Raw genomic sequence first — 17,837 nt, 5'->3', positions numbered from 1 at the left:
AAAGGAATCTTTCTCCAAAGAAAACTGATACTTCACACAAAAATTCTTCCTTTGAAAATTCTGTATTTGTATTGACTTTGGCATGTCTTATGAAATTGCAGATTTGAATATGGGCAATGCTATGATCCAATCTCCAGCCTCTCTGATGTTCTTTTTAGGGGAGAAAACAATTATCACCTGCAAAATTAATCCCAACGAGAAAATCAAATTTGCTTGGTATCAGCAGAAACCAGGCCAGATTTCTGAAGGCCTGGTCTATGTTACATCCACCTGGACCTCAGGCATACCAACATAGTTCAGTGGCAGTGGTTCAGGGACAGATTTTACACTCACCATCAGCAATGTGGAGACAGTTGATGCTGCTGCTTACTGCTGACACACATGGTCAGGACATTGCAATGTTACATCTTTAAACAAAAACATTTACAGCTTCAGGACCCAGCCGTTCCCTAGATATGACCGTGATGCTTCTGAAAGCCTCATTGTTCTTTCATTTGGGGAAACACCTCTCAGTGAGACTAATATTCTTTTGATACATAAAGACCTCAGACTACCATTTCAGAGGAAAGATGGTAAAGCATAATAAACTTCCTGAATGATTCTAGCCATTTGATTAATCATGGAGTACGAGAATAAATATTGATAGAGCATTTACTATTTACTATTTACCACAAAAATAGGCCAATGGAATAAGCCATAGTCCACAAACAGATCTATATCTATTGGGACACTTGATTTGTGGGAAAAAAAAAGTTCTTTCTAATATAGTATGATGAATTAATTTGTTATTCACAGTTGGAAAAAATTAAACCTGGCCTTCTACTTCGCATTATATCAAAGAATTCAATCCAGGTAGATTAATAATCTAAAATACTGTGATAGGCATAAGGAATGCAAATAACATGAATAGGTAGAGGATCAGGAGGGAGGGAGCAACTGGGAGAATTGTTTTAGAAACTATATAGATATCTAACCAATGCACTGTATACTTGAAACTAAATAAAATGAATAAATTAAAAATATATAAAATAAAATACAGTGATAAAGCTTCAGGAAAATAGTAAGTAGTAATATATTTATCGACATGGGATATGAAATCACTTTTCAAAAAAGACAAGAGGACCACACATAAAAGATTGATCATGTGGACTGCATTGAAATGATCAAAAGTGTCAAAAGCATTACTAAGTTAAAGCATACAGAAGAAGATATTTGCAACACATATAATCACCAAAGGGCTTCTAATAAGACTATAAAAATAATTAGTACAAATAAGTAAGAAAAAACATGACAAGCAGTCACTTCTGTAAAGATGGTAAATAATCATATATAAAGGTAATAAGTTTCATTCATAATAAAAGATATGCCAATTAAAATCTCAGTGTTCTAATAAGACTGGGAGACTTAGGAGCTTTGCTTAATACATAGAAACAGACACAGAAAGACAGCCAAAATGGGAAGACAAAGAAGCAGAAACCATATAAGAGAATAAAACAGAGTTCCAGGAATAATGGAGTCAAGTAATCTAACAGATGCAGAGTTCAAAGCACTGGTTATAAAGATGCTCAATGAACTTAAGGGAAGTGTAGATGAACTCAGTGAGAACTTTAACAAAGAGATTAAAAAAAAAAACCATAAAAATGGAAATGATAAAGGGGACCAGTCAGAAATGAAGAGCACATTATCTGAGATGAACAGTATATTAGAGGGAATCAACAGAGTAGATAAAAAAGAGGATCAAACTGCCAATATAGAGGATGGGAAAGCCAAGGACACCCAATCAGAACAGCAAGAAAAAAGAAGCTAAGAGCATAATAATAATTTAAAGAGCCTATGCGACAAAATTAAATGGAAAAACATCTGGGTCATAGAGTTACCTGAAGGGAAACAAGAAGTTGAAGAGCTATTTGAAAAAATAATGATAGAAAACTTCCCTAACCTGGCGAAGGAGATAGGCATATAATCGCAGGAAGCTCAGAGAGTCCCCAAAAAATGAACCCAAAGAGGTCCACGCCAATACACATTATAATTAAAATACCAAAGGTTAAATACAAAGAGAGAATCTTAAAAACAGCCAGAGAAAAGCAGTTAGGTACCTACAAGGGAGCACTCATAACACTGGCAGCTGGTTTCTCAAAAGAAACTATGCAGGACAGAAGGGCTTGTAGCAAAATATTCAAAGTGTTGAAAACCCAGGATCTTCAACCAAGAATACTTTATCCAGCAAAGCTATCTGTCAAAGGGCAGATAAGCAGCTTCCCAGACAAAAATAAGCTAATGAAATTCATTAACATCAAGCCAATGTTACAGGAGATATTGGAGGGACTTCTTTAAGAAGAAAAAAATATGTATCAAAAACATGAGTAAAGAATGGTAATAACTACATTCCTGTCAACTAGTACCTCAAGTGGAGAAGAATTAAGTGCTCTGACCAAAAGATAAGGTGGCTGAATGGATAAGAAAATAATACCCCTACCTATGCTGCCTACAAGAGACTTACTTCAGATTAAAAGACACACAGACTAAAAGGAAAGGGACAGAAAAATATATTACCTTGATGGACCTAGAGGTATTGCACTGAATGAAGTTAGTCCGATGTAGGAAGACAATATCACATGATTTCATGTACCTGTGGAATCTAAAGAACAAAACAAACAACAACAACAACAAAAATGGAAACAAACCGATAGATACAGAGAATATTTTGAAGGCTACTAAATGGAAGGGGTTTGGAGGAATGGTGAAAAATGGCAAAGGAATTAAGAAGTACAAATGGATAGATACAATATAGTCATAGAGATATAAAGTGTAGCATAAGGAAAATAGTCAACAACATTGTAATAAATATGTAAGGAAGAAGAGGGGTACCAGATTTAGTAGGGTGATCTCTTTGTGAGTTATATAGATCTCTAATTACTATGCTGTACAACTGAAACTAATATATTATTGCATGTCAACTATAATTGAAAAAAAACTCATTGAATTGTACAATATAAATATGAGCACATAATCATATATTATACTTCAATAAAGCTGGGGGAAATTCTAAAGTTAAAAAATATGAAGAAAGTTGAAGGACTAATACAACCCAAATATCAAAGTAATGGTAATTAAAATAGTATGGTATTAGTAAAGAGTCAGGCAAATAATTCAGTGCAGTGATTTAGGGAATCTAGAAACAGATCGACAGATATATAGTCATCTGATTTACAATAAAGATGCCACTATGATGTAATAGAAATCATTTTAAATAAATTAATTATACTGGATCAATTGGATATCCATATTATATCAAAATGAACTTTAAACTCTATCATGTACAAATATTATTTTTAAGTGAATCATTAACCTAAATATGAAAGAAAAAACTTCTAGAAAACAGTATAAGAACATATTTTATGACCCTGGATATAGAAAAAACTTCTTAAAGAAGGTGAACAAGCATAAAGGAAAATAAATTAAACCTTGCTACTTTGGTTTAAATTTATAAAGTTTAAAACAAATCAATAAAAATGATTATTTGATGAATACATATAGAAGAAATAAATAAAAATACAAAAATACGAGTTCAGAATAGTGATTAATTTGATGGGAGATGCTAGGCATTAGGGATTGTGGAGAATCTCAACCAGATATGTAATTGTCCTATCTTACATTTTCTGTGGAAGAGACACAGAAGCTATTTACATTGTTAAAATTAGCAAATGAATAAATTAGTGTGTTGAAAGGAAGGAAGGAAGGAAGGAAGGAAGGAAGGAAGGAAAAGGGAAAGGAAGGAAGAAGGAAGAAGAAGAAGAAAAAAGAAGAAGAAGAAGAAAGGAAGGAAGAAGAAGGAAGGAGGAGGAGGGAGGGAGGAGAAAAGAAGGAAGGAAGGAAAGAAGGCAGGAAGGAAGGAAGGAAGGAAGCCATACATGTACTAATAATGAAAGTGCACCATGGACACAAACCAAAAATTATAATTAAGTCATTATTGATTATTACTATTAATTGCAATCAATTAATGAACTCTCATTTAAAAAGATAAGATTAAGAAAAAGAAAGAATAAAAGCAAAAAAGAAAAATAGAGAGAAATAAAAACGAGAAAACAAAGGAATGAAACAAAACAATCTTATGTAGATTCCAGAAATTTTGTATAGTGTTTTGAATAAATAATAAAGAAAAAACAGAACTCAGAATGACAATGAAAAAAATAAATATAATGATTGAAATGTAACCATAGATCCACAAATTTCACTGGCATATTAGAAAAATAATACTCTAAATGTACCATTAAAAGAAAAACCTAGTCAAGTTGGTAGAGTTGGTAAACACTGCATTTGCCTCCTCCCACAACCACATCAAAATTACAGCTAAATTATAGAACAATCACCCTTGAGAACCACTTGAAGAATGGCTGGACAGAATTTCTATAACTAAAGATATAAAAGAGAAGCTATGTAGAGATTGGTTGGAGAGGCAGAAATATAAAATGAGCTGGTCCCACATCTACATGTGTCATTTAAGAATTGAGAGAGATATCTTAGCTATCTTGATATCTTAGGTCCTCACTGAGGAGCAGGGAGTCCTAACCCTAAATAGCCTGAAGCATCAGTGCCAGGAAGAGGAGTTCCCACAACATCTGGCTGTGATAATCAGCAGGAACTTAGTATGGGTGAGACAGAAGGCTGCTGTAGACCTAGGTGTCCTCTTAAGGGACCTGAGTTCAGACTTACTCACAAACACTTGCCCTAAGCTCCAGAGAAAGTATAGCACCTCAAAAAGTGACAGGGACATAAGAGGAGGAAGTAATTGTCTAGCTTCAGTACGAGGGCCAGAAGGGCAGCTTTCTCTGGGACAAGGTGCCAGCAAAAGCCATTATTCTTTCGTTGAGTACTTCCCCAAATCTGAGTCTTCATTAACCTGGCTAACACTGCTTTCACCCTACTCTGGTGATATTTTGAGACCCTGCCTCACCCAATTATTGGGCCCTACCCAAAACTGTTTCAGAGGCTAATCTATACAAGGGGCTAACCTGGGCCAATGCTGCTGAATTTTCTAAAGTCTCTAAAATGTCCACAAACCTCAAATAAGCAGCAGCTGGCTCAGCATGTCCTGTACCTCTTGCTTAGCAACCCCAAGCACAGCACTTGTGGTAGCCAACCTTGATTCGCAGTGTAACCACTCACAGGTGCCTCCAAGCCCAGCATAGACAGCTACCAACTTCAGATCACTATGTAGTTTGCACCAGGTGGCCCTGGGATAGACACATGTCCCGACCCGCAGGACCTAGTTATTGCGTAGAACCCGAGGAGGACCGTACCTTGAAGAAAACATGGGCGGGAGAAAAGAATGGAGGCAAGACAGTGTTCTGATCAAGCCTCAAAATTTTATTCAGCAGCAAGAGTATTTATACAGGGCTAACAAAGGGGGGCAGGGCTAGCTGGGCGGGAGAGTATCTGTCACAGGCGCATTGGTTCTTAGCTGGTGGGGTGAGGAGTGGTAAGGGTTAGAGGGAGTGGGAGTGAAGGAGGGAACTGTAACTCTGGGCTGAGCTGACTGCTAGGGGGCTAACAAGATGCAGGATGCAGATAAGGCCTCGCCTAGTCACAAGATTCTTTGTTCTTAGTTTTGGCTCCCAACATCTCCTCCCTTTCTGTTTAAGAAAGGTGGGCTTTTACCGAGTGGGGGAACATTGACCTGGTTCCTCCCGTGGGCTATGTGGGCCCACTAGTAATGGCTCTTGGTACCTTTTGGGGAGGAGAGGCAGAGCCATTAGAATTGATTTTTGGTACCAACCTCTATGCAAACCAGGTGTATTCACAGGGAAATACAGAGGGGGTCCTTTTTATTATGACCTTCCCTTGCAATAGCTTTGCTACTGCACCCATCTCGGTGCCCATACCCCTAAGGGTAGACATACCTCCGTACATTATGTCGTCCCCGTAGGGAAGGGGCCAGCATCAGTGTATGCATCATTACATACATCGAATCCTGCTTCAGACAATGCCAGGCAATGGTAATGAACTTGAAGGGGTTTTGCATAAAAACTTTCTATTTGGCTCTTAACAAACGTGGTAAGTTTGCGGAAAGCCCAAGGACCAAAAGATAGGACCAAAAGAAAGCCTAGGAAAGGGCCTAAGATAGAGGGCAAGAGTGTGGTCAACCAAGGGGATGTGGCAAACCAATGAGCAAACCAGCTTTGTTCGGATTCTCTTTGTTTGCGGCGTTTTTCAAGGCCTTCTCTGACCTTACTCATGGAGTCTTTGATGACTCCAGAGTGATCCATATAGAAGCAACATTCTTCTTTTAGGGCAGTGCAGAGGCCCCCCTGTTGTAAAAGCAAAAGATCTAGGCCTCTGCGGTTTTGGAGGACAACCTCCGCTAAGGAGGACAATGACTGTTGTAGGTGGGAGATGGCAGTTTCGAGGCGCTCGAGATCTTCATCGATGGACATTCGAAGGTCTGAGTAGTACTTGTTGGAGAGAACGAGAGAGGTTATTCCCATCCCTGTCCCTGCCGCACCAACACCCAAAAGGACCGCTAGGGTCACAGCCGTGATTGGTTCGCGTTTGGGTCTAAGCAGACTAGGATCATCTTTAGGGTCCCAGGCTTGTGCAAACTGAGCTTCATCATAATAAGTCAAGCGAGGGATAAGCTGTACAATCACACAAAACTGAGTTGTATTGTTCTTTAGGTGGGTACTATATACACACGGGGTGAGTCCATCACTGCAGGCCCACCATGTATTGTTCGGGGGGATAATATATTGGTTATCATTAAGGCTATTGGTAGTTTGGGTGCATAGATGCTGATGTGCAACAGGAACCTTACCTAAGCAGGTTCCCTGTCCTGAAACAGATTGGAGAGTCAGTCTTGCCGACCCCTGTTGAGCCCAGCGACATTGATTATGGTTGTTGGAAACAGTAAAATTACCTGAGACAGCAATGCCTTCATAAAAGGGAGGGCTGACACCATAACAACAGGATTTTGTTAGGTTCGGGCTAGAGTGATTTAAAGTAAGGAAAGTGTGTTGAATAAGGTTAGTCAATGACTCCCTAGTAGATTTAGGATGGTTTGTAGGACCCTGAGGAATGGGAGGACTAACAGGAGTCTTTGGTGTAAGAGACTTATTAACTAGCGTGGGAGGGGGTGGATTAAAAGAGGCGAGTTCAGCCTCAAGAGCGCGAAGTTTCTTCATAAGTTTTAAATGTTCCCGTTTTTGTTCTAAGATATCTTTTAAGGAGGAGACCTCCTGAGTTAAAGAGACCTTCGCTTGTCGGGGGAAAACTGGGTTAGGGTTGGGGGGTTGGTCTATTACTGGAGCGAGGAAGGAAGGCATCTGTAGGGGGCCATTATGTGGCGGGGGGGCTTTAAGGGTAACCGAATTTTTCGGAGGGATAGCTCTCCAAGCCCCAATAGCGGCGGCAGCCGTTTGGCTAAGGATCCCGGCGGATAGACCGCGTTGTTTACGCTCAGAGGCAAAGTCCCCTCTTCCGCATATTTTATCAGCCGTCCAAGCGGCCATGGGGGACCGGGGATTTTTTTGATTGTGTATTGCCTGGGTTTCTCCCCTATCAAGAAACTCAGCTTTCCAGGTTAAAAATTCTCCCCTACTAAGCACAGATTGGGCCACCCTTGTCCATTCTCCCGGCAGCAAGTAGCCGTCGCCGGGCAGACTTTCAAGTATGGACAGGGTAAAAGGGGCTGTAAGCCCATAGTTTTTTATAGCACTATGTAAATCTTTGACAGTTTTCAATTTTATCCTTTTTACAGTAGGCAAAGGGTCCTGGTAATCTCCCTCACTCTCAGAATCATTGGGTGGACCTTCCCCTTCTTCCTCAGAGTTAGCTACATCGTCATAAGCTGGATCATTAGGGGTCCTGGACCTGGTGGCCTCTTGGGCGTCATTAGATGCCTCTTGAGTTGTATCTGGGTCCTGTGAGGGTCTGGTACCTGATCGAGTCAGAATAGGGAAAGCAAGAGGTTTGGCCCGGGGTCCCTTAGAGGGCCTAGGCTGAGACCCCAAGGAAATAGAATTCTGTAAAGCAGAGACTTCTAATTGTAAATTAGCTAATTCACTCTGTAATGCAAAAACGCCTCTGAAACTTTGAATTTGATGTTGTAATTGTTTTTTAGCTTCTAGAAAGGGATCGAGAATCGCCTGAGGGACATGGAGTTTCGGAGTAAACGTTGAGTTATAGGGAGGGGGACGTGCGGAAGGTCTTTCCGCAGCAAAAAAGGTAATAGATGAAGGCCAATCAGGTTCATGATATTTGGCAGCCTCATCTTCTAAGATGGCTGCGTCCCCGGGGTCAAGGGGCTCAGGACCGGGCTTTGGGATTATGGGGTATATTTGAGAATAAGGGCCTCCAGACGGAGGCGCAGGCTCCATGTCCACGATGACGGAAGGACAGGGGGAAGAGGCGGCCCCACCTTTAACGGAAGGGGGACGGGATAGCTGTTTAAGCGTCTCAGCAGCCACGGATAATAATTGTCTCTTATTATTATCAGTTTCGGCCCCTTCAATTATATCTCGGATGAGTCCCCAATAACTAAAACAACTTACGGGGACCGCATCTGGCCCTTCACTCTGTAAGAGCTTATTTAAATCTTTTCCTACCTTCTGTCAACTCAATGGATGAATATCTGGACCACTAAGAATGAACCATGGACATTTTTCATCGACAAAACAAAAGAAACTAACTAAATCCTTTTTCTTAACCCGAATTCCTCTCTCCCTTAACGACTTCTTTATCTCTTTGATAAAGGTCTCCTCTCTGGAGATTGAATGGCCCATGTTAAGAATGGGACAGCAATGACTTACCCGCCATTCCGACGTCTGGGGGTCGCAGTCGCCGGGAAGGCACCTAATTCGAGTGCACTCCTTTAACTTAACGCTGTCCGGTGAAGGTCCGTGCCTCGAGCCCCACGTTGGGCGCCACTTGTCCCGACCCGCAGGACCTAGTTATTGCGTAGAACCCGAGGAGGACCGTACCTTGAAGAAAACATGGGCGGGAGAAAAGAATGGAGGCAAGACAGTATTCTGATCAAGCCTCAAAATTTTATTCAGCAGCAAGAGTATTTATACAGGGCTAACAAAGGAGGGCAGGGCTAGCTGGGCGGGAGAGTATCTGTCACAGGCGCATTGGTTCTTAGCTGGTGGGGTGAGGAGTGGTAAGGGTTAGAGGGAGTGGGAGTGAAGGAGGGAACTGTAACTCTGGGCTGAGCTGACTGCTAGGGGGCTAACAAGATGCAGGATGCAGATAAGGCCTCGCCTAGTCACAAGATTCTTTGTTCTTAGTTTTGGCTCCCAGCTTGAACCTGTGACAGGCTGACCTTGGCCATGCACTAGAGGCCCTCCCCAGAGGCCCCAGAACCAACATGCCCAGTGGCTGGCACAGACCACACCAGAGCACCACCACCGAGTGTGCCTGACAAATAGCCACCCAAGGTTGGACTCCTCAGGCACAGAGCCCTGCTAAATGAATCCTGCTCTGTGGTGTCAGTAATCCTTACACAACTTGCTCTGCTGTAGTTACAGCCAGTCAAGTCCCCGGTCAGCTTTTAGGGTTAATCCCACTCATTGATGTGCCAACAACAGCAGTCAAAGCTCAACACTGACAGGAGAGCACACAAAGCCACACAAGGACACCATGTGGAGCTTCCCAGCTTAGGTAAAGAGGAGGAAGACTGCACCACTGGAGCCCCACCGGGTTTCCCACACATAAAGCCATTTTTGTCAGTACTAGAGAAGTATACCAACTTGAATTTACATAACACATATAACCTGACTGAGCAGCAAAATAAAGAGACAAATATGGAATTTCCAAATGAAAAGAGCGGAACAAAACTCTGGAAAAAAGAAACCAATAAAATGGATGTAAGCAATATATATACTAGATGCAGAGTTCAAAACAATGGTTATAAGGATGCTCAATTAATTTAGGAAAAAGAATAGGTTATCTCAGTGAGAACTTCAACAAAGAGATAAACATAAAAAAAAAAAAAAACAGCCAGAAATGAAGAATACAATAACTGAAATGAAGAATACATTAGATAAAATCAATATCAGATTATGTGAAACAGAGGACTGAATCAGAGATTTGGAAGACAAGGTAGTAGAAAACACTCATTTGTAACAGCAAAATGAGAAAAGAATTTTTAAAATGAAGATAGTTTAAAGGACCTCTGGGACAACATCAAGCATAACAACATTCACATCATTCAAGTGCTAGCAGGTGAAGAGAGGAATTAAAAATCTATTTGAGGAAATAATTACTGAAAACTTTCCTAATCTGGTGAAGGAATTAGATATACAAATCCAGGAAGAGAAGAAAGTCCCAAATGAGATAAACCCAAAGAGGCCCACACCAAGACACATCACAATTAAAATGCCAATGGTTAAAGACAAAGAGAAAATATTAGAAACAGCAAGAGAAAAGTAGTTAGTTATCTACAAGGGAGCTTCCATAAGATTGTCAGCTGATTTCTCAACAGAAACTTTGCTGGCCAGAAAAGATTGGTATGAAATATTCCAAGTGATGAAAAGCAAGGACCTATAATCAAGATTATTCTACCCTACAAGGCTATCATTTAGAACTGAAGGAGAGATTAAGAGCTTTCCAGACAGGAAAAAGCTAAAGGAGTTCATCACCACCAAATCCATATTATGAGAAACACATATTATGAGAAATGACTCCTTTAAGAATAAGAAAAAAAATAAAAATATGAATAAGAAAATATGGCAAATTTTTTTATTGATGAAGGCAAACACATAATAATAATGGTAGATCAACCAACAGTAAAGCCAGTAAAAAGATTCAAAGACAAAAGTAAGAAAATCATGTGCAATTACAATAGTAAATTAAGTGATACATACAGACACACCGCCTTCAAAAAAGTAAAAAATAATGACAAAAACACAAATGTGGAGGGGTTGAGTTTAGAATGTGTTTGATCCTAAGCAACCATCAATTTAAAATAGACTGACATAAACATAGTTTGGTATATAAGAACATGGTAACCACAAACCCAAAATCTACAAGAAATAAACAGAAAGCAATTCAAACACAATACTACAGAAAGTCACCAACACACACGAGAAGAGAGTAAGAGAATAAAAAAGAAACAGAGAACTACAAAAACCATAAGAAAACAATTAATAAAATTGCAATAACTACATAGCTATCAATAATTACTTTTAATGTAAATGAACTAAATTCTCCAAACAAAAGACAAATGGATAAAGAAGATGTGGTACATATATAAAATAGAATATTATTCATCCATGAGAAAGAATAAAATCTTACCATTTGCAACAACATGGATGGACCTAGAGGGTATTATGCTGAGTAAAATAGGTTATACTGAGAAAGACAAATACCATATGATTTCACTTATATGTGGAATCTGAAAAATGAATAAACTCATAGATGCAGAGAACAAACTGATGATTGCCAGTTGGAAGGATTTTGTAGGCCAGGTTAAAAAAAAAAAGTGAAAGGATTAAGAAATACAAATTAGCAGTTAAAAATAGTCATGGGAATATGAAGTACAGCATAGGGAGTAGTCAATAATATTGCAATAACTATGTATATGGTACCAGGTGGGTACTAGACTTATCAGGGGGATCATTTCGTAAATTGTATAAATGTGTAACCACTATGTTCTACAACTGAAACTAATATAACATTAAATGTCAACTCTAGTTGAAATTTTTTTTTTAACTTTTTGATTGAGAAAAAATATATATAAGGAACTCTTCAAAAAAACCAAAATATAGTTTGAACAAGAACTTTTCATGAAAGAAGATATCTAAATAGCTAATGAAATATAAATATATGAGAAGTTACTCAACATCACTAATCATCAGGGAAATGTAAACTTGAACCACAATACCATTTCAGGATCTATCAATATGAATATAATAAAATGTTTGACAATACTAACTATTGCAACTGTAATTTTTATATGAACCCTGCAGACTCTTCCCAAATAGATCCTGCACAAATAAAAAGACCACAAGGGAAACTGCAGCTGCTGGAAACACCTACCCTCACCACACAATCAGCCTGGGAGGATGATTTATGTTCAGGGCTGTAATACTGTGACAGGAACTGTATAACCCTGCTGGCAGTAATAACTGGCAGCATCATCAGGCTCTATCTTGCTGATTGTGAGAATAAATTTTGTCCCAGACTGAATTCCACTAAACCTATTTGAGACACCAGAATATAGGTTATCAGCATCATAGATGAGAATTTTAGGGGCCTGGCCTGGTTTCTGCTGATACCACGTTAGGTAATCACTAACGCTCTGATTGGCTGTGCAAATGATGGAGGCACTCTCTCTTAGAGACACAGAAAGGAGGTTTGGAGACTGGGTCAACATGGTGTTCCCATTGGAAGCTGAAAAGGAAGCAAAACACAAAAGTCACCATTGTTAACTAGATCTTGTTCCATTTTCCTCCCAGGAGATTCTAGCTGCCCTTGTTCCCCATCTTGAAAGCACTTGGGTCTCTGAGAAGAGATCCACAAAGACTCTGGAAGACCTTACAGTTAGTTAGGAAGAAAGAATTTCCATCATCTCAGGGATATTCCTGTGGGCCCTTCCTCACCTGGGAGCCAGAACAACAGAAGGCAGAAGAGTTGAATCAAGACACCCATGTTCAATCCAGGTAGTGCCTGAGGCTTCCCTCCACCTTCTTAGAATCACTGAGCAGGCTTTTTAATGAGAATTCTGAAGAGCAGAAATGTACTCTGGGGAAAACATGCAAATCAGTGAGGGATTGGTCTGGTATGGGCTTGCAGCTGCAGAGCCAGTATCTCTGTAGGTCTCAGTTCCTCTTGGGTGTTCACATCAGGAGTAACTTTGGATTCAGCCCCAGAGGAGCTTTTCTCCAATGTTTGTAAAATAAAACCTCCTCTGTATTTTATGGTCCTTATTTGTCTTCAGGGCCTAAGAGCTTGTAATAAGAACAGGATTTTCTTTCTAAGAACAAGACAAGAAGTTAGATGACTCTCCAAGACTTAAAATTTAATATGAACACATAATTATTTCTGGAAATTATGTAAAATATCATGCCCTAGAGAAAGGTGTAAAATATAGGTTTTATCTTGCTATGTCACTTAGAGTAGATGTTATGAAACATGGTGGGGGCAGGGGTGTGTAGCTAAAGCCTTTGGAGTAAATGTATGCAGTTCCTATTTGGGCACTGTGCAGTAGAAAAGGCTCACAGCTTATTGAAGTATATTTTCATGGCCAGTATTATTTTTATTTTGGAAATTTATTATTTTAAATGTTAAAATTTTCTCATTTTCTATATTAGCTTTTTCTCATTTCTCTCTTTAATTTTCTCTGATGGAATTGTTATATCTGAGAGTTACTAGGTCTTTTTTTACCTGATACAGTTCCAGAGTTGTCATTATTAGTATTAAAAATGATTCAGTTTGGGTGAAAAGTCATATAGTCACCCTGTATTCTGACTCTATTCCTAGTATATAATAAACAAATAATTTTCTTAATTGAAAAATAGTCACATATGTAAAATTTCATCATATAGCTTTATATCATCTGAGGAAACGAGGGAAAAAATGAAATGAAGACACTATGGTAAAGCTGCTAAATTATTAAAATCAAGTAGGCTGAGACATGAGGAAACAATTCTATTCTTCATTTAAATAGCCTAGGAACTTAAACTTTTGAAATTTCAGTTGTGTGGCAGTGCCTGGATGTATCTAAATTTTATAGATAAACCTCTGAAGGGCTGAAGAAATAATTTTTATGTGCTAGAAATGTATAATCTCTTATAGACAACCACTTGTCATGTTTAAGAAATAATGTTTCATTATCTAGACCACTTGGCATCCATTACCCAGACCACTGGACATCTGGAAGATTACCATCCTGAGTCATTCTGTGAGTTAAAAATGCAGGATTCATTGTTTTTCTCAAGATTGTAGTTTTTACTCTGAGAATACCTGCCTTTACATTCTTCTTAAGAACACTCTGGGTATTGCTTAGTTGTGTTTCTAGTTTGCAAATCCCTAAGGCCCTTGAATAAATCTTTGCCATGTATTTCTAGCCAAAGCAGACTCTGACTCTTGTGCTCCATTGACATATCTATCAATATGATCAAAAATGTTTTATTCTGAATCTGGGTATTATCATCACCATAGTTAAATTTACAATGCTCCATAGCTGATCTTAGAAAGCAGTCCATGTGGGAGGCATCTTGATCGTAAATCACCTTCAACTTTGAGTACTAGATCTTATAATTTTTTATTTGAGTTTTACATTGTAAAATCTGTGGGATTTTTTTTTTTGCAGGGGCAGGGAGAGGAAGAAGGGTTTGTTTTTACAATTTTTCCTTATATAAAATATCCATAGAACCTCATGTCTCCTCTGTCAGTGACAGTTTCTTGGGATGTTCATTTGCTCCTATGTAGTCACTCAGAAGGTTGGTGTCCATTTCCCTGAAGTCCAACTACAACTTTTTTTTCTCTCCCCTCCCCACTTCCCCCTTCCCTCTGGTAACCACTAGTCTATTGTCCATGTCCATGAGTCTGTTTGTTCTGCTCATTTGTTGCTTGTAGGTAAGTGATATCATGTGATTTTCAACTTTTTCTGTCTGGCTTATTTCGCTTAGCAAATTATCTCGAGGTCCATCCATGTTGTTGCAAATGGCAGTATTTCATCTCTTCTTATGGCTGAGTAACAGTCCATTGTATATATGTACCACAGCTTCTTTATCCAGTCATCTATCATTGGACACTTCGGTTGTTCCATGTCCTGGCCACTGTGAATAATGCTGCTATGAACATCGGTGTGCAAATATCTTTTCGAATATGAGTTTTCATGTCTTTGGGGTAAATATCCAGTAGAAGGATTACTGGATCATATGGTAGATCAATTCTTAGTTTTTTGAGGAACCTCCATACTGTTTTCCATAGTGGCTGTACCAATTTGCAGTCCCACCAGCAGTGTATGAGGGTTCCTTTTTCTCCGCATCCTCTCCAGCATTTGTTATTACTTGTCCTGTTGACTATAGCTATGCTAACAGGTGTGAGATGGTATCTCATTGTGGTTTTGATTTGCATTTTCCTAATAGCTAGTGATGTTGAGCATCTTTTCAAATACTTGTTGGCCATTTGTATGTCCTCTAGGGAGAAGAGTCTGTTCAGGTCCTCTGCTCATTTTTTGATTGGATCATTTGTTTTTGTTGTTGTTATTGAGTAGTATGAGTTCTTTGTATATTTTGTATGTTAGGCTCTTATCAGGGGTGTTGCTTACAAATATATTTTCCCATTAGGATGGTTGTCTCTTTACTTTGTTGACGATTTCTTTTGCTGAGAAGAAGCTTTTTAGTTTGATGTAGTCCCATTCATTTATTTTAGCTTTTACTTCCCTTGCTTTTGAGGTCAAATTCATAAAATTCTCTTTAAGTCCAAGGTCTTTGAGTTTAGTTGCTATGTTTTCTTCTATGCATTTTATTGTCTCAGGTTTTATATTCAGGTCCTTAATCTATTTTGAGTTAATGGTGTGTGGTGATAGACAACAGTCTAGTTTCATTCTTTTTCAGCAGCCACAACTTTTAAGATGAGTTTCAATTACACCACACTGCACAACCAACACTTGACTTCAGAAAATCAAAAAAACTTCTCCTTGCTCTCAGTTCCTTTAGCAGGAAAAAACAGCATTCTGAAGTATTCCTGCAGGTGAATTTTGTCTATGTGACAGGGGCTATCTTGCCCTCAACCCTTCCCAAGGATTTACTGCACAATTGCCAATGCTGTACTAACCACTTCAGTATGATACAGTATCAAGCAAATGGAAAGAAACTCCATTTTATTTATATAGATTTTCTAAGTTCAAAGTATTTATAGGGAAGCAAAATTTGCCACCCTAAAAAGAAATGTCTCTTTGGAATAAGTATTATTTTATTTTTAAGAAATAAGAGTCTTGGGAAGGTCTTTTGATCTTCCCCCAAACTGGCTGAAAGAATTTAAGACAGAAGGCCTTTTCCAGGAAAAATTATTACCTTGGATAACCATAATGTAATATAAACGAGATGTGGTAGACAAGAGGAACCTAGTAAGACCCATTTGACTAAAGTCCTCTCTGTGGCCCTTTGTCACTAGATGGCCTAGCAAACATTTGATTACTAAACATTATCTTCTTACCACCTGTGAATTGCCTTACTTTCCTTTAAAGCTTCAGATTCTTTCTATCTTCTCCTTAGTCCAGAATGACATATATACCTCATTTACCTTATTATCTTTGCAATTTTCATGCTTATATGAATTCCCCATGCATACATATTAAAAATTGATTTTCTACCATTGATTTGCCTATGTCAATTTAATTCTTAGATAGCCAGAAGAACCTAGAAGGGTAGAGAAAAATTTCTTCCTTCCCTAAATATTTTTCCATTCTTGCAAATTTCTAATATTCTTGCAATTTACTATATCTTGTCACAATGTTTTCATAAGTGGAAGAAAACTTTAATATTTTATTTATTGTTTATGCATTGATATTTAGAAATGACATTGGTCTGTGTGTTATTTTTGTTGCCTTACCTTTTAATGTCAAAATTAAGTCACTTTTATTTAAAAATATTCTCTGCATGATCTAATCTGAAAGAAACAGCTCATGTGATGATTCAAACCATATTTGTAAAGCCAATATATACAACACAGAAATATTTTTATTCTATACTACAATGCAGCTTGCATTAAAAAAAACTATATCAAAGAATAGGAAAAATATTTTTACTCACTCTGGCTATTGTAGTTCTATAACTTTGTTCTTCTTAAATCTTGCCTTTACTTTTTTTTTGCCTACTAAATTTCCATATAACTTTTAGAATCAACTTGTTCTGAATAGTTAAAAAGAAGTTTAATGAATGACCAAAACTGTGTCACCATCAAAGACAGTGTTTTCTTTGTCATTTTCTTAGCTCTCTTTCATATTGAAAACCATGAATTGTACAAAGGTTTAGAAACCAAGGGACTAAATTAAGACTCCCTTCCTTAGAGTTGTCACAGAATGGGAGAGTCATAAGTCTGACTAGGGCCCTGGAAATGTTGCTTTACTGACCTGTTGACATTGAAAATTGAAAATTTTATTAGCTTCCAAACTATCGATTGAGAAGTTTGTCAAACTAAATGACAGAGACCTTAACCAAGACAGGAATCAAGAGGGCCTGTAGTTGAAGCTCTTATATCCTATATCCTTCACGAAAACCCTACAAAAATAACTCCATGGTTATAGCCCCTCCTTTTAACCTCCTCTTCCCCTTTAAAAAAGAAGTTTCTCCTTTTTCTTTGTCTTGGGGACTTGCAGGTAGCTTACCATGGCTGCATGTTTCACATCGCAATCTTACTTTTCCTGAATATATCCTTTTTGCTGATGGAATACTTAGTTGACTTTTTGTTTATGGTTGACAAGGTAAAACCTGTGGTACAGTTATTTTAACAGTCAGTACCACGGAGACAACACAGACCGGCATAAAATTGACCTATATAATGTAATACTAGATGTGATGCTTAGCCTGTTTTTTCTTGGCACCACTGTATGATGTTATAGCCTCTATTATTAATCACTGTCTGACAGGTTCTGTAGATAATGGTGACAGCTTTCCAAAAAGAAAAGCAGAAAGGGGTGCTGAAGACTGAGTCAATAAGATGTATCCTTTCCAAACATGATGCCATATATTAAAAAATAAAATCCTGACTCCTGGAATTTCCAATTTTATCATTATTTCTGAATTGATATTCTTATTAATGCAACAGAGTCACTATTGTTTGTGGAAAAGAATAAACACTGCAGAGCAGATACTTCTACCACCATTATTAGG

At 38.3% G+C, this 17,837-nt stretch overlaps 1 protein-coding gene across 3 annotated transcripts in view; it reads right to left on the bottom strand.

Moving 5' to 3' along the window:
* LOC120594402 (immunoglobulin kappa light chain-like) overlaps window positions 1-17,837 on the bottom strand; it is a 73,587-nt gene that overhangs the window by 28,422 nt on the left and 27,328 nt on the right. The window contains exons 1-2 of one of the 3 annotated variants that reach the window (XM_039852394.1): window positions 12,597-12,709; window positions 12,090-12,387 (exon numbers count right to left, since the gene is read on the bottom strand). The exons of 1 other annotated variant lie outside the window; for it this stretch is intronic. In XM_039852394.1, the coding sequence (XP_039708328.1) occupies window positions 12,090-12,387; window positions 12,597-12,645 (347 nt within the window). In that variant the 5' untranslated portion in view covers window positions 12,646-12,709. Of the gene's footprint in view, window positions 1-12,089; window positions 12,388-12,596; window positions 12,710-17,837 lie in introns of those variants that run through there. One more of the 3 variants, XM_039852393.1, reaches the window with a different exon arrangement.

The sequence above is a fragment of the Pteropus medius genome, unplaced genomic scaffold (genome assembly GCF_902729225.1).
Source record: "Pteropus medius unplaced genomic scaffold, Ma_sr-lr_union100, whole genome shotgun sequence".
Classification (NCBI taxonomy): Eukaryota; Metazoa; Chordata; class Mammalia; order Chiroptera; family Pteropodidae; genus Pteropus; species Pteropus medius.
The sequence above is the reverse complement of the archived record's forward strand: the minus strand, read 5'-3'. Positions and strand labels throughout refer to the sequence as shown.